This window comes from Molossus molossus, unplaced genomic scaffold (genome assembly GCF_014108415.1).
Source record: "Molossus molossus isolate mMolMol1 unplaced genomic scaffold, mMolMol1.p scaffold_m16_p_19, whole genome shotgun sequence".
Classification (NCBI taxonomy): domain Eukaryota; kingdom Metazoa; phylum Chordata; class Mammalia; order Chiroptera; family Molossidae; genus Molossus; species Molossus molossus.
This window is the reverse complement of record NW_023425354.1, coordinates 47,785,598-47,805,758: the sequence shown is the minus strand read 5'-3', so window position 1 is coordinate 47,805,758 and position 20,161 is coordinate 47,785,598. Positions and strand designations below refer to the sequence as shown.

At 50.5% G+C, this 20,161-nt stretch overlaps 4 protein-coding genes across 7 annotated transcripts; 3 read left to right on the top strand and 1 right to left on the bottom strand.

The window, feature by feature from the left end:
- Positions 1 to 377: 377 nt before the first annotated feature.
- Positions 378 to 2,645, top strand: CLDN7 (claudin 7). Its single transcript, XM_036268855.1, has 4 exons — positions 378 to 1,124; positions 1,876 to 2,040; positions 2,152 to 2,236; positions 2,328 to 2,645. Exons 1-4 carry the CDS (start codon positions 902 to 904, stop codon positions 2,488 to 2,490), a joined length of 636 nt encoding a protein of 211 aa, XP_036124748.1. The 5' UTR covers positions 378 to 901; the 3' UTR covers positions 2,491 to 2,645.
- A 311-nt stretch (positions 2,646 to 2,956) lies between these two features.
- Positions 2,957 to 9,500, bottom strand: ELP5 (elongator acetyltransferase complex subunit 5). The gene is made up of 8 exons (XM_036268857.1): positions 9,335 to 9,500; positions 9,116 to 9,176; positions 8,950 to 9,030; positions 6,820 to 7,040; positions 4,690 to 4,871; positions 4,194 to 4,289; positions 3,962 to 4,062; positions 2,957 to 3,301 (listed from the first exon to the last, which is right to left on the bottom strand). Exons 1-8 carry the CDS (start codon positions 9,468 to 9,470, stop codon positions 3,187 to 3,189), a joined length of 993 nt encoding a protein of 330 aa, XP_036124750.1. The 5' UTR covers positions 9,471 to 9,500; the 3' UTR covers positions 2,957 to 3,186.
- Positions 9,501 to 10,186: 686 nt separating this feature from the next.
- CTDNEP1 (CTD nuclear envelope phosphatase 1) lies at positions 10,187 to 16,542 on the top strand. 3 transcript variants are annotated; one of them, XM_036268858.1, is made up of 8 exons: positions 10,187 to 10,713; positions 13,363 to 13,429; positions 13,526 to 13,644; positions 13,852 to 13,923; positions 14,344 to 14,460; positions 14,689 to 14,800; positions 15,213 to 15,297; positions 15,597 to 16,536. In XM_036268858.1, exons 1-8 carry the CDS (start codon positions 10,612 to 10,614, stop codon positions 15,655 to 15,657), a joined length of 735 nt encoding a protein of 244 aa, XP_036124751.1. In that variant the 5' UTR covers positions 10,187 to 10,611; the 3' UTR covers positions 15,658 to 16,536. The 3 variants fall into 3 exon arrangements, with proteins under 3 accessions (XP_036124751.1, XP_036124753.1, XP_036124752.1); XM_036268860.1 differs by lacking the exon at positions 14,689 to 14,800 and having other exon boundaries at positions 10,561 to 10,713; positions 15,597 to 16,542; XM_036268859.1 differs by lacking the exon at positions 13,852 to 13,923 and having other exon boundaries at positions 10,561 to 10,713; positions 15,597 to 16,541.
- Positions 16,543 to 17,344: 802 nt separating this feature from the next.
- On the top strand, positions 17,345 to 19,337 carry LOC118633999 (GABA type A receptor-associated protein). 2 transcript variants are annotated; one of them, XM_036268301.1, is made up of 4 exons: positions 17,345 to 17,550; positions 18,120 to 18,198; positions 18,318 to 18,436; positions 18,872 to 19,337. In XM_036268301.1, the coding sequence occupies exons 1-4, from the start codon at positions 17,461 to 17,463 to the stop codon at positions 18,935 to 18,937; spliced, it is 354 nt and encodes a 117-aa protein (XP_036124194.1). In that variant the 5' UTR covers positions 17,345 to 17,460; the 3' UTR covers positions 18,938 to 19,337. The 2 variants fall into 2 exon arrangements, with proteins under 2 accessions (XP_036124194.1, XP_036124195.1); XM_036268302.1 differs by lacking the exon at positions 17,345 to 17,550 and adding an exon at positions 17,604 to 17,699.
- The last annotated feature ends 824 nt before the right edge of the window (positions 19,338 to 20,161 follow it).

Here is a 20,161-nt window from a genome sequence, read left to right as displayed (position 1 = left end):
AAGAAAAAGGAATAGAGCAGGTAGGTGGAAAGTAGGGGGCGGGACAAAGAGCGCCTAGAGTAGAATCCAAGAGTCCCAGCGGTGTGTGTGTGTAGGGGGGAGGGGGAGGCGGAGCGAAGGCTGGCCAGGGGCGTCGTCCGCGCTCTGGCTCCCCAGCGTCTCTGGCGCACCTGTTGCGGAGCCGGGAAGGGGCATCCTGGTCCCCGAGCGAAGTCCAGAGGGGCTGACTTCCAAGAGGCCTCCTCCCATTAGCGGTCAAAGACGGGCAAGTGAAGGGGCGTGACCCTGGTGCTCAGGTTTCTTCCTCTATACCTGGGAGAGGAGGGGTGGGGGCCAGGACTTCCGGCCCAGGTGAGTGTCCCTTCGGTGACGTCAGGTCACCCTTGGCCGCCCCTCCAGTTCCGCTCCCTCTGGCGCTCCTAGTGCCCGCGGGGGCGCGCCCCCGACGCCCTACATATACTCAGGTGCGCCGCACCTGTCCGCCCGCATCTACCCGCTCACCGCTGCCTCCACTTCAGCCTCGGGCCGACAGCCCAGGGTACTTTGGGGACTTCCAGCACCCAGGACCGCCCATACGGTCCCTCCACCTTTTGTTTGGGAAGCGTCGCCGAGAGCGCCGAAGGGAACGGCCTGGACTTCGGGAATCGCCTTTGTCGACAAGCAGTCCTCCGGGAGTAACCTGTTCCCTCTGCTGTGAAACCCTCGCCCCGCCGGAGGGGCGATTTGTGTTTATTTTGGGTGATAAGAAATTTGCAGTTACTCTACCAAAACCTTTTTTTTTTTTTTCACTTTGGGCGACTTATAACTCCAACTCAAGTTGTCTTGTGGGGTTGCCCCTCAAAGTTTGTTTGTTCTACTGCTGAGGCACCCGCCTGCGCCCCCAGTCTTTTCTGAGGGCGGAATGGCCAATTCGGGCCTGCAGCTGCTGGGCTTTTCCATGGCCTTGCTGGGTTGGGTGGGCCTGATCGTGTGCACCGCCATTCCGCAATGGCAGATGAGCTCGTACGCGGGCGACAACATCATCACGGCCCAGGCCATGTACAAAGGGCTGTGGATGGACTGCGTCACGCAGAGCACGGGAGTGATAAGCTGCAAAATGTACGATTCGGTGCTCGCCCTGCCGGGTAAGGCCGTAAGACAGACGGGGCGAACGCGCCCAGGGCCGAGGTCACGGGGTGGGTTGCGAGGCAGGGCCGGGGCCCCGCGGTCTGATGCCCTAGGTTGCCTGGGAGCCGTCGGGGAGAGGAGGGAGTGGAAGAGGTCGGGACGGGACAGTGGGGCTGGCCGGAGTTCCAGCGGCTACACGTGGGCCTGCAGCCCATCGGCTGTATCCTTCTTCTACCCCCAGCTCCTCAAGGGGTAGCTGGGTCCTGGGCCAGGGTCTCTTCCTCACCGCACTAGGCGGGCAATGGCCTCACCCACTCCCGCCCTTTTCTTTCGGACAAAGGGTGGTTCGGGGTCAGGCGAAGGAGCCGTGCGCTCTTGTCAGACGTGGGCAGGCGCCTGCGGCCTCTAATCTTATCGACCAGTTAGACGAAGTCACAAACCCCGTGACCTCGATAGTGGGGTCAGAACTGGGATGCGGGCCGTCTTCTGTGGCCCGTTTGGAGTCTTCAGCCCCCGCCTCCACTGTCCCCTTTCACCCTTCCCCCTACCGGGGATAGTTTCATCGAAACCTGGGCGCCCCGGGCGGGTCCGAGAGCCGAGATAGGGCGGGGCGGAGCTGGAAGGCCGCAGCACGGGGATCCACCCAAAACCAGCCCGGGACTTGGTCGCCGAGGGTATCTCAGACCGGTGCAGACCGGCTCCAGGGCTAGAGCCATCCGAAGGCTGCCAGCACTTCCAGCAATGAAAGTCCTTCCTCCTTCCTCACAGCGGCCCTTCAAGCCACTAGAGCCCTGATGGTGGTATCCCTAGTGCTGGGCTTCCTAGCCATGTTCGTGGCCACGATGGGCATGAAGTGCACACGCTGTGGGGGAGATGACAAAGTTAAGAAGGCCCGTATAGCCATGACTGGAGGCATCATCTTCATCGTGGCAGGTGAGTCACAGGTCCAAGGTAACCTCAAGGGCTCTGAGGAGCGAGGGTGGGCATGGTGCTGGTTTTGGGGGGGTGGGTCTCACAACATCTAAATTCTCATTGTCTTTCTAGGTCTTGCAGCTTTGACAGCTTGCTCCTGGTATGGTCACATGATTATCACAGACTTTTATAACCCTTTGGTCCCCATGAATATTAAGTAAGTATGGGAATCCTGCCTCCTAAGGGGACAGGTCTGGGGTGGTGAGAGGCAGGCCAGGGTTTTTGACCCCAATCCCCTCTCTCCACAGATATGAGTTTGGTCCTGCCATCTTCATTGGCTGGGCAGGGTCTGCTCTGACTCTCTTGGGAGGTGCACTGCTCTCTTGCTCCTGTCCTGGGAGTGAAAGCAAAGTTGGGTACCATGCACCCCGCTCCTACTCGAAGCCCAATTCTGCCAAGGAATATGTGTGAGCTGGGACTCCCTTGCCCCAACCTGGCAGCCTAGACACTTGAAAGGACCTGGGGCAGAGAGCTCAGCCCGTGGGCAGGATGTGCAGAAGCCACAGGTCACTGCAGTCCTGCACACCATGTACAGTTCCCTGGGGGCTGGGTGGGGGAGAACAAGAGGGGCGATGTGCTTTTTGTACAGTAATAAAAAGTATGTTTTGGAAAGTAGGTGTCTTTCTCCCCCCTTCAGGGCCTGTTTTCTTCCTACCGAGATCCTTGCAGGGAGCCCAGAACCTCAAATATACCTACTTCAGCAAAAATACACTGGGCACCAGCTATGTCCCCAGCACTTGTTATTCAGACCCCAATACTATTAACTCCAGAAGACTCAGGTGCTTGGTTTCCTTCATCTATTCCCATCCCTTTCCCTTCCACTCCCAACTCTTGTTTAAATAGCTACCAAAGTTTATTTTTTAATGAAAAGGTATTTTATTAGGCTGGGGGGGGGGGTAGATCTCCTAGTCTCTCTTTTTCCCCTCTGCCCCCACCCCAGTTTTTGTCCTGACTGGACGCTGCTCCCTGGCTCATGGGTCATAGGGTAGGGCATCCAGAGAGACAGGAAACAAAGATGGGTCAGGGATGAGGTAAGGTCAACTTGAACAATGGAACGATGGTTATGGACCCAAGGTCTTCCCAGAGCCCCCTTCAATTACAGTCTAGTCAAATATCTAGGTCATCATCTGGGTCCTCTTGGTCCAGGTCATCATAAGCATCTGGCTCATAGAAGATGTGACTGGTGGCCTGGCCTAGACCATGGCACAGTAGAGCCTGCTGTCTGAGAGATAAGAGAAGAATTGGTGCTGGTGAGGGTGGGTAACGGGTCCTGTCTTAATACTCTGTACCTGCTGACTGTGACTCTCTTTTTCCTCCATGCTTTCTTGGTCCAAGTCCCTTTCTCTGACCTGGTTTAATTAGTACTGAAGCACCATTTGATACTGGAAGTAGATACTCTAATACCTCTCTCCTAATAATACTCCACAAATTTTTATTCTTAGTGGCTTAAGGGCAAGGATCCTGACACAGTCTTGCTTCATCCACCCACACACAGGGCACAGAACAAGTATCTACTAAGCCCTTATTAACCTGCCTTTGCCCTCCCCATCTAGCTTCCTGTCCTAGCACTGCCATTTTCCCAGGGTCTAGTCTAGAGAGAAGGCCAGTTCCCCAGGGTTTGGTCTGGCTCAGCTTAGACCTAGATTGCTCTGGGGACAATTGTGGAGCTGGGACCCAAGGCTGTAATGGAGAAAAAAAAGAGACAAAGGCTTTTTGTTGGGGTATGGGTGGGTAGAGAACCACTCCCCAGACTTGGCTCTGGAGATGGACTTCAACCCTTATAAAGTCTGAGAGGTTAATCAATAACCTGCTGTCACCCCACCTCCTGGGCCCAGATGCTGGGCTTTATTCAAGGACTCAGACACATAGGCCAAAACCTTACTTTTCAGAGCTGAACTGGAAGGGCAGGGTCAAGCTATCTTTGGCTTCCTTCTCTTTCTTGGACAGCTGAAGGTTAAAGGTCAAGTGTGTAGTGGGATCCATCTGTAAGTACAAAGGATGCTGCCACTATGCCCCATCCTTGTAATCTGACCCCACCCCCAACCTCTGCAGTTTTTATTCTTTTTGCCAGACCCCACATCCTTTCTCTTGTTCTGGCCCTGGAACTTAGATACCCGGGGTATGTGAGGATCTGAGTGGGGCTGGGATTTTAGGGGAGACTCCCCTTGGAGATCCAGGCTGAAGTCAGGCAGGATGGAGAACCACTGAGTCTGGGGAAAAGAAAGGAGAGTATTAAAGTTGTTTTCAATCTTCCTGAATAAACCAGAGAGAGCTAAAGACCTAATACCTCTAGCCGCAATCAGCTATGCAACTGGCTGCTTTCTGTTCTTGCTCTCCACCTCTCACCCCTCCTTCAAACCTCTCCATATGGACTTGTTCCTTCTCCTCCCTAGTAACCACTCCCAGTCTTTTCTCTCATTCCATTTCCTGGAAGGCAGTAGCTTTTATTGGTTAAGCTCACGTGATCTGTCTCTCAGGCTGCAAAAAGGGGAAAATAAAACTATCTCACAATGAAACGAAAGCACAGAGAAGTGCTCCATTGTATCAGCTTTTTGTTGTTCTTCCCCTCTCCCTGACCCCAACCTCTAGCCCTCCCATGCTTCTCCTGACCTTATGTGTTGGGTGCTGTTGGGGCCTCCGATAGAGAATGTGAGCCAAGGTATGGCCCCCTGTACCACTCAGGGTCACCTCAGTCTGAGCAAGGGTGCTCAATGCTTCCACGGGGCCTGGGCCATGAAGCTCTTCATGTAGCAGGCCCAGCACATGCATGTGTTCTACTGGGGAGCTGTCATCTGGAGAGGAACAAGAAATGTAGGATACATAGGACAGTAGGGAGGCCTGAGATCAAATAGTGAAGAGGAGAAAAGGAGAGGCAGGCCCACATTCCATCACAGTTCTGCCACACTCCTGACTTGCTTGTTTCATGGTCCTGCACTGACCCTCTTTCAGCTCTCACCTTCTATGTACTTTTTAATTCTAATGTAAATCTGATCAAGGCACCACTCTGACTACAACCCTCAGAAACAACTCATGGCCTTAAAGATGAATCAACACTTTTATCACTTGGTCCCTGTTTCATCTCTTACATATTGAATTACTTGCAGGTTTTGGAACTTGCCAAGTTCCCAGTCAGTGCCTTTGATTCCCTCCCTTTTGGGGAACATTTACAGAGCGTCAGGCACTGCACTAAACACTTTAATATAACATCTCAATCCTTACAAAGGTCAACATTTTTAGATTGAACCATTTTATATAGTTCATATAAATGTCATATTTGACATTTGACTATACCTGAACTATATAAAATGGCAATTTCACACTTTTACAGAGGAAACCAGTGGTTCTCAACCTTCCTAATGCCGTGACCCTTTAATACAGTTCCTCATGTTATGGTGACCCCCAACCATAAAATTATTTTCGTTGCTACTTCAAAACTGTAATTTTACTACTGTTATGAATTGCCATTAGAAATATGTGTTTTCCACCCTGGCCGGTTTGGCTCAGCGGTTAGAGCTTCGGCCTGCGGTACAGAGAGACCCGGGTTCGGTTCCCACTAAGGGCACGTACCTCGGTTGCAGTTTGTCCCCGACCCTGGTTGGTCGTGCGGGTGGCAACCAATGTATCCCTTCACATCGATGTTTCTCTCTATCTCTCTTCCTCTCTCTCCCTCCCGCTCTGTCTGAACAAAAAAATGCAAAAATGTCCTCGGGTGAGGATAAAAAAAAAAAAAAAAAAGAAATGTGTGTTTTCCGATGGTCTTAGGTGGCCCGTGAAAGGGTCGTTCCACCCCTCAAGAGGTCGCGACCCACAGGTTGAGAACCGCTGGAGGAAACTGAAACACTGAGATATCAACTACCTTAATATAAACCTATGTTATCTTACTCCAAAGCCCATGCTAGTACCCACAGGGTGAAGCAAAATAGGTTTACAGTTGTTTGTATATGGAAAAGAATATAATAAATTAATAATACAGAAATAAACTCGTTTCATTTACTTACAACTATAAACCTACTTTTGCCCTACCATGTATTTCAAGGCTAGTCCTAGTGCCATGGGCCTGTCCAAATTTGCCAGGCTGACCCCTTGTTCCAAGACAGTTCCTTCCTTAAGGTATTCTTTACATATTCCTTTATCATCATGGCTCTTATCAGAGTATCTTGTAACTGCTTGTTTACTTGTCTGTATCCTTGATGAACTTTGAGTTCCTAGAAGACAAGGACATGACTACAGTTAGTCTTTACTTTCCCAGTATCTAAAATTGTATCTGACACAATGTATGTATTTAGCATTTGTTGAATGAATAAGTAAAATAGATTAGTAAAAAAGAACTTGGAAAAAGAAAGAAATGATTGGTAGGTGGCAATACAGAGAAATCAAGAACTGGTATAAAGGTTAAAGAGATGAAAGAAGACCCACTTGGAGATCCCTGATACTTTATTTTTAAAATCCTCACCCGAGGATATTTTTCCCTTTATCTTCAGACAGAGCAGGAGGAAGAGAGAGAAACATTGATGTCATCGATTTGGTTGCCTCTAACATGACCCCAACCAGGGCAGGGACAAACTGCAACTGAGGTGTGTGCCCTTGGCCAGAATCGAACCCGGGACTCTGATCCGTAGGTTGACGCTCTAACTGCTGAGCCAAACTGGCCAGGGCCCTGATGTTTTTTTAGGGTAGAAAGGGGCATGTTCCTTGGCAGGGGCGATGTAGGAGGGTTAAGTAATGAAGGAGGGGTCTCACCATGGCGGGAGTCCTGATGGCTCAGAGCATGCAAGGTCTGGCAGAGTATGGTGCAGGGAAGGTGAAGCAGCAGCCAGCTAAGTGAATCAAGAGCAATGGTAACAGGACCAGAACCTGTCCTCCTGCACATGGCTCTTAAGACTCCCAGGGCCCCTCCAGGAAGGGCTTCCCCAGTGTTTGACCAGTTAAGAGGGTCTCTGAAGAGGTCATGGTAAACCAGCCTGCAAAGAGAAAATAGGAGACAACATAATACTGTCCCCTCCCCCCAAACTTGAAATTCATCCTCTGATCTTCATTGCTCTGTTTTCTCAATTTTCACTAACATCTTTTTTTGTTGTTACAATTTTTTTTTTTTAATCCTCACCTGAGGACATTTTTCAATATTTTGTTCAGATAGAGTGGGAGGGAGAGAGAGAGAGAGAAACATCGACGTGAAAGGGACACATTGAGTGGTTGCCACCCACATGACCCAACCAGGGCCGGGGACAAACTTCAACTGAGGTACATGCCCTTAGCGGGAACCGAACCCGGGTCTCTCTGGACCGCAGGCCGAGCCAAAACGTTGTTACAATTTTTATTAATTCTATTTTCTTTTATCCTCACCCGAGGACATTTTTTTCGTTTTTTGTTCAGATAGAGTGGGAGGGAGAGAGAGCAAGACAGAGAGAGACATCGAGGTGAAAGGGACACATTGAGTGGTTGCCACCCACACGATCCAACTAGGACTGGAAACAAACTGCAACGGAGGTACATGCCCTTAGCGGGAACCAAACATGGGTCTCTCTGGACCGCAGGCTGATGCTCTAACTGCTAAGCCAAACTGGGCAGGGCTATTAATATATTTTTGTTACAGACGTTTCTCCCTTTTCCCCCATTGACACCCTCCTTCCCATCCTGCTCCCCACCCCCGCATTGCTTTCTATGTCCACTGGTTATGCATACAGGCATATAAATTCTGTGGTTTCTCTCTCTCCTCCCTCCTATCCCCCTCTTCTGAGGTTTGTCAGTCTGTACCCTACTTCTATGTCTCTGGGTCTATTTTGTTCATCAGCTTGTACTATTTGTTCATTATATTCCACAAATGAGTGAGATCATGTGATATTTGTCTTTCTCTGAATGGCTTATTTCGCTTAGCATAATACCCTCCAGATCCCTCCATGTCATCTCAAAGGATAAGAGATCTCTCTTGCTTACAGCTGCATAGTATTCCACTGTCCCCTTTTCTTCACACCCTCACCAACACTCGTTTGATGATTTGTTGTCAATTTTCACTAATATCTTAAATACCAGTGAAAGGTAATGACTAAGTAGAATATAGTGAATGAGTGCACAGACTTTGGCATCAGACAGCCTTGAGCTCAAAGCTTGGGTTTGCTAATTGCCCAAGGTCACCTAATTGATAAATTAGGTAATCTAAGACTCAGTTTCTTCATTTGTAAAACAGGAATACAAATATCTTGACGTTTAGCACAGTGCTTGAGACATACTAAATACTTCATAAATGTTACCTATCATTACTGTCAAATATGTTTTGAGTGGTGCCTAAAGTGTTTCATTCTCTGGATAAAAAGAAAGAACTCAGACATGGTTCCAGCCTGTAGAACAGCTTAGCAAAGGTCAAGAATTAAGTTATGTGGTAGTAACTACAAATAAAATAGTAATTTAGCCCTGGCCGGTTTGGCTCAGCTGTTAGAGCATCGGCCTGCGGTCCAGAGAGACCCGGGTTCGGTTCCCTTTAAGGACACGTAGCTTGGTTGTGGTTTGTCCCCGGCCCTGGTTGGGTTGTGCAGGTGGCAGCCACTCGACGTGTCCCTTTCACGTCGATGTTTCTCTCTCTCTCTCTCCCTCCCACTCTATCTGAACAAAAAATGGAAAAAATGTCCTCGGGTGAGGATAAAAAAACCTTTACTCTCTATTTCTCTCTCATTCTATCTCTGCTTTGGATTTTCCACATACTCAACACTCCTTATCATTCCTCTTACTAATTCTCACCCCCTGAAACTCATATCCATTCATTCAATGAACAAGTAGCTGCTACTACATACCAGGTTCTACTCTTGTTACTGTAAGGAAAATGTCTTAGCAACAGAGGTCCAACATCCAATTAACTCTTTTCCAATTTGTACTTACTGGCTGTTGATACTGGAGTCAAAACCTTCACGAAACTCTTCCTCGCTCACTTCACAGCCTAGTATATGGATCTGTTCTCCACTGAGGTACATATGAAGCAGAGTGTCAAAGAGTGGGGCCAGGCTTCCTTCCAGAATAGGGCGGGAAAATGCTGCGGGATACTCACCACAGCGCCGATTTCTTGATAAGCGCCTTCAAGAGACTGCGCCCCTCCCACTCCACAGAGTCTGGGGAGAGTGACGGGCGGATAAACAGCGTGAGAACGAAGGTTTCCGCCGTCACGAACCCGTCGCAACCGCCACCCCTAGCCTGTGACCCACAGCCCTTCCTCTCCACTTCCGCTCCTTGAGCCTGGTTCCGATGCCCCTGTGCCTGTGACCCTCACCCCGAAGCAGCACCAGGCCGCCAAGAGCCAACAGCGACTCCAACATCTCCAAGTGCCGTCCCGTCTCTTCTCCGACGCCCTCTGATGGCGTCACGGCCTGCTGCCCTAGCCCCTCCAGGGGAAAGGGGCGGGGCATCCATGATTCCTCCCACCACTGAGGCCATGTCTGCAATGAGAGGTCACATTATGTTCAATAATCTCAGGTCACAATATGTTCAGCTCACTCGGAGGGGACCCTCCCGTGCCTGGCGCACATAAGTACGGACGACGCCCCTCTCTACCTTTTTACCGTGACTAGGGCGGGAAAAGCGGTTGGGGCAGTTGTTAATGAGAGCCGGAGAGGGCCGTACAAGCCCGTCCGACCGCCCGAACTTGAGGTCAACTGGAGTCACTCCGCCCCGTTCACCCCGTTAGAGGCGGGGCCTGCTTCGCCACAGTTCCCGCCCCACCGCCAACTTCCGCGCGTGCGCGATACTGCGGCCTTGTTCGGGGCTCACACCGCTTTCCTTATCCCCACCCCCATAGACCGAGTGGGGAGTATTAGTCCGGGTGAAGCGAATACACGTCATCACCGGAAGTAGTGTCAAAGGGGAAGAGGAGGGGGGAAGAAAGGAGGAGGGAGCCCTCTGGGTGATAAAATGGCGCCTGTCAGAGTAGGAAATCCAGCTGCAGAAATTGCAGCCCCGCTTTTCAGCGGCTAAGGCGCCCCCGACCTCGGGGAGGGGGAGGCCGCTCTGGTTCAGGCATCCGCGCCCTTCGGCTCCCCCTCCCCCTCCTTCGCTCAGCTGGCCCGTTCTCCCGGGCCGCGGCCCTTCGCGCGCCGCTGCCCCCGCCCGCCCCTTTCCCGCGGGCAGCCCCCTAGCGCGCCTGCGCAGCGGGCCACCCTCCGCTTCCTCCTTCCCCTCCCCCTTCTTTCTCCCTAGCCCCCTCCCCCACTGCCCCCTCCCCCAATTCTCCATCCCCTTCCCTCCTGGTCTCGGAGGACCCCGTCCTACCCCGGTCTATCTCGCCCGTAATCTCCGCGAAGCCGTCGGTGCCACTCCCTGCCCATGTGGGCCCCTGCGGGCTGCCCACGCTTGTCCCCCAGCTCCTGGTTCCTCTGGGCTTTCCCCTCGCCGGGGGTGGCTTTCTGAGCCGCCCGCTCCGTGCCCCTCTCTGCAGCCTCTCCTGCCATTAGGGGCCCCCGTTTCCCCTCCCGGCGGCGGGGGGCTGCCCCCGGGGGGCTGGCGGAGCTGGGCCGCGGGGGCCCCGGGGCCGGCGGTGCCGGGGTCATCGGGATGATGCGGACGCAGTGTCTGCTGGGGCTGCGCACGTTCGTGGCCTTCGCCGCCAAGCTGTGGAGCTTCTTCATTTACCTTTTGCGGAGGCAGATCCGCACGGTGAGCCTGGGTGGGCGCTGGTCGTGATGGGGGACCTCTGTCAGCGGTGCTCACGGGTTTTCGGAAAGGGTCGGGCCTCTGTTTCGTCCTGGCGGCGGATTCTTCCTTTAGAGAATTAGGGCATCTTTAGCAGGGCATGGGGTGGAATGGGGAGGAGGGAGATCCTTGTAGCAGAACCGAGACCGGGGGTCTTAGACGGCGACAGGATTTGGCAACTCTTGGGGGCTAGGGTGGTGGGTGGGGCACTCCTAAGAAAGCTAGAGTTGCTGTTAAAGGAACCGACAGGCGGGGAACACCTGTTTGATGGCAGCAGATCTGTTAATGTGGACTTATGAAAGACCCCCCCTGTTATTAGGGAACTCCGTGTGTTTTTAGTCTTATAACAAGGGAGAGACAGGTTTGTGTGTCAAGAGTGGAGGTGGGTGGGAGGATATATGTGACAAACAAGATGGGAACTTGGGAAAGGTCCTGGGTATGAAGGAGAATCCCCTGCGGTTTGTATTAAGGGAACTCCTCCAAAAAGGCCCAGAAAACTTACTTCACAGTGTGAGTTTGAGTATCTGGATTTATTGAGGTCCTGGGACTAAGATGCTTTTTTATGTTGGGCTTCTTTATTTGTGGAAGGGAGCACATTAAAGTTTGGGTGTTCCTATCAGTAGACTGTGTTTGTCAGTTGTAGGCTTCAATCCTAGCGCCATTCACCCTTATTTCTCATGGAGACCCTGACATTGTGAGGGATACTGTGGGCAGTGGAGACTGTGCATGTATCCTGAGTATCTCCGGGTTCCCTCTCCAATAGCTTTTCTGCAAAGTCAAAGTTACTTAGGCTAACAACATTTAATGAATGGGCTCTTGTGTTCTCATCACCAGTGGGGAGAGTCCTCTGAAGGAGTCTGGGGAGAATTAAGTGAGCTGGGGTGCAGAGGTTTTGTGGTCTGTATTCTTTGACATACCTCAATAAAACTTGAAAGAATAAAACCAGGTAGGAGCTACCTAGGTCAAGAAATTTCTAGAAGACCCTGGGTGGTAGTGGTGGTAGACTTTATTGATTTGGGGGAATGGGCCTGGACTTTCATTTAGTGTCTCCTTTACCATTCTACTCCTTCCACTTTTGATTTAGAATGAGGATTGTTCTGGGTGTTCATGATTGTAGGCAGGACTGTTTCCCTGAGATAAGAGATGCCAAGAAGAATTTGGAATCAGAGATGCTAGGATGTGTGTGGGTCCAGCACCTGTGGTTTTCTTTACATGTTAACTGCCATTCCTCTGCCTGGCATTGCTCTAAGCATCCCACCTTCTTCCCCTAACACATCAGTTTTTGTTCTGGGTGCAGGGAGTAGTGCTTCAGCCCATCCAGAGGCTAGTTGCTTTCCTCTGAGTGGCACTGACCCCATAGCCTTTTGTCTTGTCTTCCTTTCCAACCTGGTCTTTTCCCCCACCCCCTTCCTGGCAGATAATTGGAGCAGTCCCTACATGCCCAGCATGTGCAACCCGAGATAGCAGGGCAGGACACCCGAGCTGTTGTGGCCCTCATGATGGCCCAGGGAGAAAAGAAGGGCAGATGCCTTGGGATTAGGGGTGAGGGCCCTTTGGTTTGCAAGGGGGGAACCTGGTTCTGGTGAGGCTTAGGGCCTGTGGATGGACTGAAGAGCATTTGTGCCTTAAAAGAGCAGAGGAGGGAATTGCCAGGCATTGCATGGGGGAGATTCGAGTGTTAGAAATAGGAGCTTCTGGAGAAGGCTTGGAGAAGCTGGAAGGCTGAGGTGGTCATGTCCTTGTTCCATCTTCACCTCTTACAGCCCTTACTTCACTCTGGCCTTCTCTACACCCTATCAGCCGGCTTGGCGGGTGGGGTTTTCCAATGTCCTCTGCTTTGCCCTGGGTATCAGGAAAAGGAGGTTGTTCAGAGGGCTGAGGTTCTTTGCAACTTGTGACTTGGCTCGTAGAGACAGAAATGGACAGGTGGCTGGTTAAAATAGGCCTGGTGGCCCCTCGCCAGAGGAACTTAGCTGACCTGACAACCCCTGGATTCCCTCATCCTCTGTTCCCTCTAGGGACCCAAGGACCTCCCTTCTTGACTCCTACTGCATGTCCACTAAGGAATCTAAGGCTGATGGAAATTGTCACAAAGAATCTTGGATGGTGGTGGGAAGAGCTGTGAATTTCTTTGTTCAGTGTAGCAAGATGATATCATGGTTAAGTGGGCAGGTTCTTGCATTGGACTGCATAGGTACAATCCTGCCTCCACCACTTCATCAATTCTAATATTAACTGACCACATTCTAATATTAACTGACCACCCCTGCTACAGTGTTCTAGGAATACAGCCATAGTGGAGACAAAATCCATGCTCTCATGGAGTTTGCATTCTAATTGGAACAAACAACTAAATAAGATAATTCCTAGCTGTGTAGCCTTAGGCAACATATTTAACCTCTCCAACTTCAGTTTCTTTAGTCTTGAAACAGAGATTATATTATTATTATTATTATTATTATTATTATTATTATTAGGGTTGTTTTGAGAAATAAGTGAAATAATCCTTAATCACATGGTGCCCAACATATGGTAAATGTTCATCATGTGCTACATATTGTTACTAGGGAAGATTTCCTTGTTAAGAGTTTTAATCCTCTCTTTTGTTCTCAGGTAATTCAGTACCAAACTGTTCGATATGATATCCTTCCGTTATCTCCTGTGTCCCGGAATCGGCTAGGTGAGTATCCTGGCTGGGAAGATCCTTTAAGGTGAGGTAGGGTTCAAGGTCTGTACTGGAGGTTGGTTGGTGTTATTCCTTCCTTTTGTGGTTTAGGCCAGGTGAAGAGGAAGATCCTGGTGCTGGATCTGGATGAGACACTTATTCACTCCCATCATGATGGGGTTCTGAGGCCTACAGTCCGACCTGGAACACCTCCTGACTTCATCCTCAAGGTGTGTGGGGTGGGAAGTGATGGAATGGTTATGTTTGTTGTTCTACTTAGACCTTTCCCAATCCCAAAATGTGTTATCCCCATCCCCATCTCCTGGTACTAGTGTCAGCCTGAAAGAGGGAAGCAGGCAGTAAGAGGGTGAGGGGTGTCTTTCAAACGGTGTTGTGGTCCTCAGGACTTCCCCCAGCCCTTCCCTGTTCCTCTACAGGTGGTAATAGACAAACATCCTGTCCGGTTTTTTGTACATAAGAGGCCCCATGTGGATTTCTTCTTAGAAGTGGTGAGTTTACAGAAGCCAAAGGGAGCTCTGTGATGAAGGAATGGATTTCAGGGCTCTGGTAATTTAGAGGATTTGGAGGCAGTAAGGGGAAAAGAGAAATGGGGAAGGGCAATTTTCGGGAAGGGAGGTTGTGGGATGGTTGGAGAACGGCTTTTGGTAGTTTGGGTTAATTTGTTTTGCTGGTATAATTCTATTCTTCCACAGGCTTTCTGCTTTTCTTGTTCTTGCATCTCTGACTCTTAAGGGTGTATGGTGTCTAAGACTCTGAGTTTGGAGGCACTCAGAATTTTGTGCTCTCAGAGATATTTAATATTGTTGAAAGTTTAGAAGGACTAGGTTGGAGTCCTAGTGAAAGGGAACTGTGTGTCTAAGTGAAGGATCATCTCTTCTGACACCCCCTTCTCCCCCTATCTATTTCAGGTGAGCCAGTGGTACGAGTTGGTAGTGTTCACAGCAAGCATGGAGATTTATGGCTCTGCTGTGGCAGATAAACTGGACAATAGCAGAAGCATTCTCAAGAGGAGATACTACAGACAGGTAAGGGGCTAGAATCCAGGTCTAAGAGTGAAGCTCTGGAGGTTGACCTCCAAGGAGGGATTTGAGTCTGAGGCAATTGCCCTGGAATGAGACCTTCTGGGGACATGAGGGAGGCATATTGCATGATCCCCTTTGTGGGAGTTTGGCTGCCCATGGTGTTGTTGGGATTGGGGAAACAATCACAGAGGGTGAGTCTCCTTTTGATACCCAGCTCACCCTGCCTTCCAGCACTGCACTTTGGAATTGGGCAGCTACATCAAGGACCTCTCTGTGGTCCACAGTGACCTCTCTAGCATTGTGATCCTGGATAACTCCCCAGGGGCTTACAGGAGCCATCCAGGTATGGGGGAATGTGAATCTGGCAGGACCAGGAAGTGGTTCTGAGGAGGTATTTTGAATGCATGGAGCTGGGATGCTTTACTGTAGGTTGAGATGCAAGTAGTTTCTCCCTCCCCCACATATCCATTTCATAAATCAGATTTTTCATAGCAGATTTGCTTTAGATGAAACAATGGCAATAAGTTTGATTGGAAGCCTCATACTAATATGAGATACAGTGATGGAAATTTAATTTTATTTTGGAGTATAAATCAGGAAGGTTTTTACTTAGGTTATTGATTTTGAGTGGGTGGGTGGTAGCGAGATATATACATGTATTTTAAAGTAATGATAATCCTACACTCAAAAGAAAAAACACCTTTTCCCTCTTGAATCCTTCATTTCTTCTAATGTGCATTTTCCACTCAACCTAGACAATGCCATCCCCATCAAGTCCTGGTTCAGTGATCCCAGTGACACCGCCCTTCTTAACCTGCTCCCGATGCTGGATGCCCTCAGGTAAGGGAAGCTAGACACTTAGATTCCTGAGGAAAGGGGGCGGTAGAGGAATCCCAAGAGGGAATAAAAGGTTGTCCTGTTTTACTTATTTCTCTCTCTCTTCCCTTAAGCATTTAGCATTTGAACCCAGGTCTTATATTAAAGCTGATCACTTTTAGCCATTGGGTTTTGGGCAGACTGAACCTCAGTCTCATGTGAAGTTGGTGACTGCCCCATGTCTCCAGTGAGGCTGCCTCACACTAGTGCTGTGGGGATATCAACTATAAGGACTCTACCAACGCAAATTATTGTCATCCCAGGTTCACCGCTGATGTTCGCTCTGTGCTAAGCCGAAACCTTCACCAACATAGGCTCTGGTGACAGCTGCTCCCCCTCCACCTGAATTGGGGTGGGGGGGAAAGGGAGGGTGAGCCCTCGGGATGCCGTCTGATGCCCTGTCCAGTGGTGAGGACTGCCTGGGCAGGGTCTGCCCCTCCCTCCCCTCTCTGCCCTTGGAGCCCTGCACTCCCTGTGGAGTCTGGATGGACACATGGGCCAAACTCTGAAGCAGCCTCTCTCTAACTTCGTCTTCGCAATCCCTGGAAACCCCAGACTGGAGGCCTAGGAGAGCCGAAACTGTCTGTGGTGGAGAGAGAGGACTGGCCAGAGTGAGACAGACATTCGATAATCCGGGAGGCTCAGAGAGAAGCCAAGCCAGCTTTGTTGTGATTTGATTTTTTAAAAAACTGTTGTACAAAACTGATCTAATTCTTCACTCCAAGGTCTGGGTTGTGGGTGGGAAACTGGGATTTGGGTCACTGGATTTCCCCCAAACTTGTCCCCCCCTTACTTTTCTCTATATTTTCCTTTCCTAGATTCCCTCAGACCTGTAACCAGCTTTCTCTCTCTGTTTTTCCTCACCTCTCCTCTCTTTTAAACCATGTATTATAACTTTAAAACCAAAGCTGCCCCAGGTCCTTCTCTGGGGTTTTGGGACATGAAGGGCAGAGGGGAGAGACTGCTGCTGGTCCTAGGGGTAGGGTGAAAAGGTGGGAGAGTGAACATCTACATCAAATGCTTTTGCGGGAAGCATCTTAGTGACAAGATGGGAGTCCTGGCTAGGAGTGGAAGGACAACTGTATGTCCTGAGGGAACCTGAGCTTCAGAGCAATAGGACACAGATGTATGAAAGGAGAAACCTAAACACCAGAAAAAGCATGTAGCTGGAGAAAGACCGGGCTGGGGGACTGAGGGACTTGACTAGACAAACTCAATGGGCTTTGCCCCCAGGCGCCTGGTGCCCTCGGGCCCTCCTTCCGCTCTCCCGGGTGGGCTGGGCCGGGCCAGCCTCCCATCTCCTGCTCCAGCAGTTGTGAGCTCCACCTCCCAGTGCCCTCCTCCCAGGAGCCGGCTCTACTTCCTTGGCACCCGCCACGTGACGCTCCGCCCTGCCCTTAGATCACATGATTTTGACGATACAAAGCTGAAAGTGTTCTTCCGCGCCGACGTAGTCCCCACCTTTCGGGCCTACTTCCAGTCGCTATTGGTCCACTCTCCTCAAACCCAAGCTTTCTGTGCTTCTCTCCAAACATGTTTAGTTTCTGCTGTCTATTTCAGACAATCTCCACTCGGGTGCTACTTTGTTTTGGTGTCAACGACCGCCTTGAGTGTACCAACACATTTCGTGAATAGCTGTCCTTGTAATTATTTCTGCTTTTCCTTTACGTTATGTCCAGAAAGAATTTAGGGGGAAACCGAGTCTCAAATTATGGTTACTGTATCCTAGCTTCTTTTACGTCCCAGCTTCGAAGGAGAAGGTCGGGGAATGGGTTTTCAGTTATTTTTGACGGTAGTAAAAACCAACCACCTTTGCTACGTCGCTTGCGTAGGCCACAAATTGATTCCAAAGAGATTACGCTGAGGGGGGGGGGGGGGGCACGGTCAATAGGTGGTACTAAGCGATCCGCGTTAGGGCTGCTGCGCTGGTGGCGTAATATAGCAAGCAGGGCGGCCCTTGATGGGCGGGGGCGGGGTTGGCGAATAGGGAAGTAGCGCAAGGCCTGGGATCGCTCCGCTGAATCCGCCTGCGCGTCGCCACCGTCGCTGCCGGCCCCCGTCCCGGCCCCCCCTCCCTGGGTTCCCTCATCCCAGTCCGGTCCAACCCGGATCCCGGATCCCGGGAGGATGAAGTTCGTGTATAAAGAGGAGCATCCGTTCGAGAAGCGCCGCTCTGAGGGCGAGAAGATCCGAAAGAAATACCCGGACCGGGTCCCGGTGAGGACGGTAGCCAGGGCCGAGGGAGCGGGGCGCTGGCACTGACGCCACAGCTCGGGTTTGGGTCCGGAATGGGCAGCGCGGCCATCAAGCTGCCGGCTGTGGTGGGGTTGGGAAGGAGCCTGAAACTGCTGTCTCTGGGACTGGAGGTGAAAGGAGGGGTAGTGGTGCTGGCTGGGGGTGAAGGGGTGTAGATGGGGGAAAATAGACCTTGGGATTTGTGTCGGAGGCAGTAGGGAGTTTGACAATCTGAATGTCACATGGTCATTCCCCGCAGCTAGCCAGGCTTTTGAGATTGAAGCTGTAGTGAGCCCAAATAAGTCAGCCCCGTCTGATTAATATAGTTGTTTATTATGACGCTGTCTATTCAGGAACGTGGATGTTTAGGCGAGTTGAGTCAGTGGGGTCCCGGGTCTCTACTCAGGCTGCACCACGTGTTCAGAAACAAAGAGAAATGAGTCTGGGGTAGGTTTGGGTGCTAGAAATATCGTTAAGCTTTAGTTCCTAACAGATGGACCTGTGGGGCTGTAATATTTAATGTCTTCTAATTTTCATCTTCCCTTTATCAGGTGATAGTAGAAAAGGCTCCCAAAGCTCGGATAGGAGACCTGGACAAAAAGAAATACCTGGTGCCTTCTGATCTCACAGGTGGGAACCTTACGGGATACCCAGGTTTGCTACCTGTGGGAGGAGGCTCCATATAGTAGTTGTTCTTTTGAGGGCATTTGTGATATCTGTAACTTTATCACATCTCATATTTTTGGCAGTTGGTCAGTTCTATTTCTTGATCCGGAAGCGAATTCATCTCCGTGCTGAGGATGCCTTGTTTTTCTTCGTCAACAATGTCATTCCACCCACCAGTGCCACCATGGGTCAGCTGTATCAGGTATGGTGATTGGAAAGTAGTGGTGGCTTTGGAAAGGAGTTGGAAGACCTTGAGGGGAAGGGAAGAAAGTTTTAGGTCAGCAGTTCTTGGATTAGCCGGGTAGTCCTGGGTTGGGGATTTGGACAGGGCAGTGGGAGTAGACAAGAAGGGAGAGAACAGTGAACTGGAGCAGCTGTTTTGATAAGAATCTTCCCCTATCCCCTCTTCATTCCAAGGCAGCAGAGAACAGTGTGAGTTGCACTCCCCACCCCAGGGGCTGCTTTTAGGGATAATCCTGTTAGGCTGTTAAGTCTTGGAACAGTGAGGGAGAGAATCAAGGCAGTGGTTTGGGGGGTCTTCAAAAAATGGTTTTTGAAGAATCTGTTTGGGTGGTGGATGGTTCAAGTAACTAAAGGCCAGATGCCTGAGCACCATTATTTTCTGCTTTCACCCCAGGAACACCATGAGGAAGACTTCTTTCTATACATTGCCTACAGTGATGAAAGCGTCTATGGCCTGTGAAGCTGCTGCGCCTGTGGTGGGGGGTCCCATTCTACAAAGAGAGAGGTGGCCCCCCCTTCCTTGACCTCCCTTCAGGACCTGCATTTCCTAATATTGGGGGCTCTTCTCCAGATCCTCTTAACAGGAGAGTTAATGGGGGAGATGGTCTCTAGTACCTCTCCTTTCTCCATTTTTCCCCCTTCTCTGCCATCTTTCCCACTCTGCTTTAGACTTCTTGATTGTTGATCTCTGTCACATCCAGTGATTGTTTTGGTTTCTGTTCCCTTTCTAACTGCCCAAGGGGCTCAGAACCCCAACAGTCTTTTCCTTTCACTACCTTTTTTGGGGGTAGGTGGAAGGGACTGAAATTGTGGGGGGAAGGTAGGAGGCACATCAATAAAGAGGAAACCATCAAGCTGAACTGGATTTTGCTTTATGTTGCTACCTTCCCCCTTCTGTTTTTTAGTGGTTGGTGGGAAAAGATGAGGTTGGAGGGGTAGTAATTATTTCGTTTTTTTGTGTTATGTTGGGTTTTTCCTTGTACATAAAAACGGTGCCTTTGTTGTGATGGATGGGATACTCTTGAGTATTGTTTCTTGAAACTTCAGTTGCATATATGTGTATGGGGTCCTGATATAAACAGTAACTTCTTTATTGTGGGTTCTTGTGGAGAAAGTTTGAAAGTACCTGCTTTAGATAAATACATCCAAGTTTGTTATAACCTTTTGGATTAGGGAACAGATTTTCCTATGTGGAGGCTCAATCCTCAGTTGCATGTAACTAGGCCAGACTTTGTGCGGTCATGTGGGATGTAGTGGAGTGGAATCCAAGGGAGGGAGAAGACTAGGAGGAGGGATCCATTATCCAGAAGAACTTCATCTCCCAGCAACGACTTCTCCGGCCGGAAGTGGGGCGGTCCCCTGGGGCAGAAAGAAGGTGCAAAATGAGGCAGTATGGTGGCCGAGAGGTCTAATCCCTTCTTTCCCCTTCCTTCTTAGTCCCGCCCAGCCTACGTTTCCCAGGAACCTGCGGGCGCTCTTCCGCTCTACCCTCTGCTCCCAATCTCCCCGCCACTCCCCGGAGGAGGGGAACGTTTTGGTGCGCCTGCGCGAGTCCGTAGCTTGCTGGGAAATGAAGTTCCCAAGGCTTATGCACTCCCCTTCTCGCTGCCCCCAGGTGGACTACAAGCCCCTTGATGCATTGCGCGTCAGCGCCCGCGAAGGGAGGGGAGGAGGGAGTGGAGAG

Bases quoted from the DNA above. Each gene is read 5' to 3' on its own strand.
- CLDN7 (XM_036268855.1), top strand. From the start codon at position 902: ATGGCCAATTCGGGCCTGCAGCTGCTGGGCTTTTCCATGGCCTTGCTG. The intron at 2,041-2,151 runs GTGAGTCACAGG...TTGTCTTTCTAG, and splicing joins CATCATCTTCATCGTGGCAG to GTCTTGCAGCTTTGACAGCT. The intron at 2,237-2,327 runs GTAAGTATGGGA...CTCTCTCCACAG, and splicing joins TTGGTCCCCATGAATATTAA to ATATGAGTTTGGTCCTGCCA.
- CTDNEP1 (XM_036268858.1), top strand. From the start codon at position 10,612: ATGATGCGGACGCAGTGTCTGCTGGGGCTGCGCACGTTCGTGGCCTTC. The intron at 10,714-13,362 runs GTGAGCCTGGGT...TTTTGTTCTCAG, and splicing joins TGCGGAGGCAGATCCGCACG to GTAATTCAGTACCAAACTGT. The intron at 14,801-15,212 runs GTATGGGGGAAT...CACTCAACCTAG, and splicing joins GGCTTACAGGAGCCATCCAG to ACAATGCCATCCCCATCAAG.
- LOC118633999 (XM_036268301.1), top strand. From the start codon at position 17,461: ATGAAGTTCGTGTATAAAGAGGAGCATCCGTTCGAGAAGCGCCGCTCT. The intron at 17,551-18,119 runs GTGAGGACGGTA...TCCCTTTATCAG, and splicing joins AATACCCGGACCGGGTCCCG to GTGATAGTAGAAAAGGCTCC. The intron at 18,437-18,871 runs GTATGGTGATTG...CTTTCACCCCAG, and splicing joins CCATGGGTCAGCTGTATCAG to GAACACCATGAGGAAGACTT.
- ELP5 (XM_036268857.1), bottom strand. From the start codon at position 9,470: ATGCCCCGCCCCTTTCCCCTGGAGGGGCTAGGGCAGCAGGCCGTGACG. The intron at 9,177-9,334 runs GTGAGGGTCACA...CACTCTCCCCAG, and splicing joins CGGCCTGGTGCTGCTTCGGG to ACTCTGTGGAGTGGGAGGGG. The intron at 4,290-4,689 runs GTCAGGAGAAGC...TCTTTTCCCCAG, and splicing joins AACAGCACCCAACACATAAG to ACTCAGTGGTTCTCCATCCT.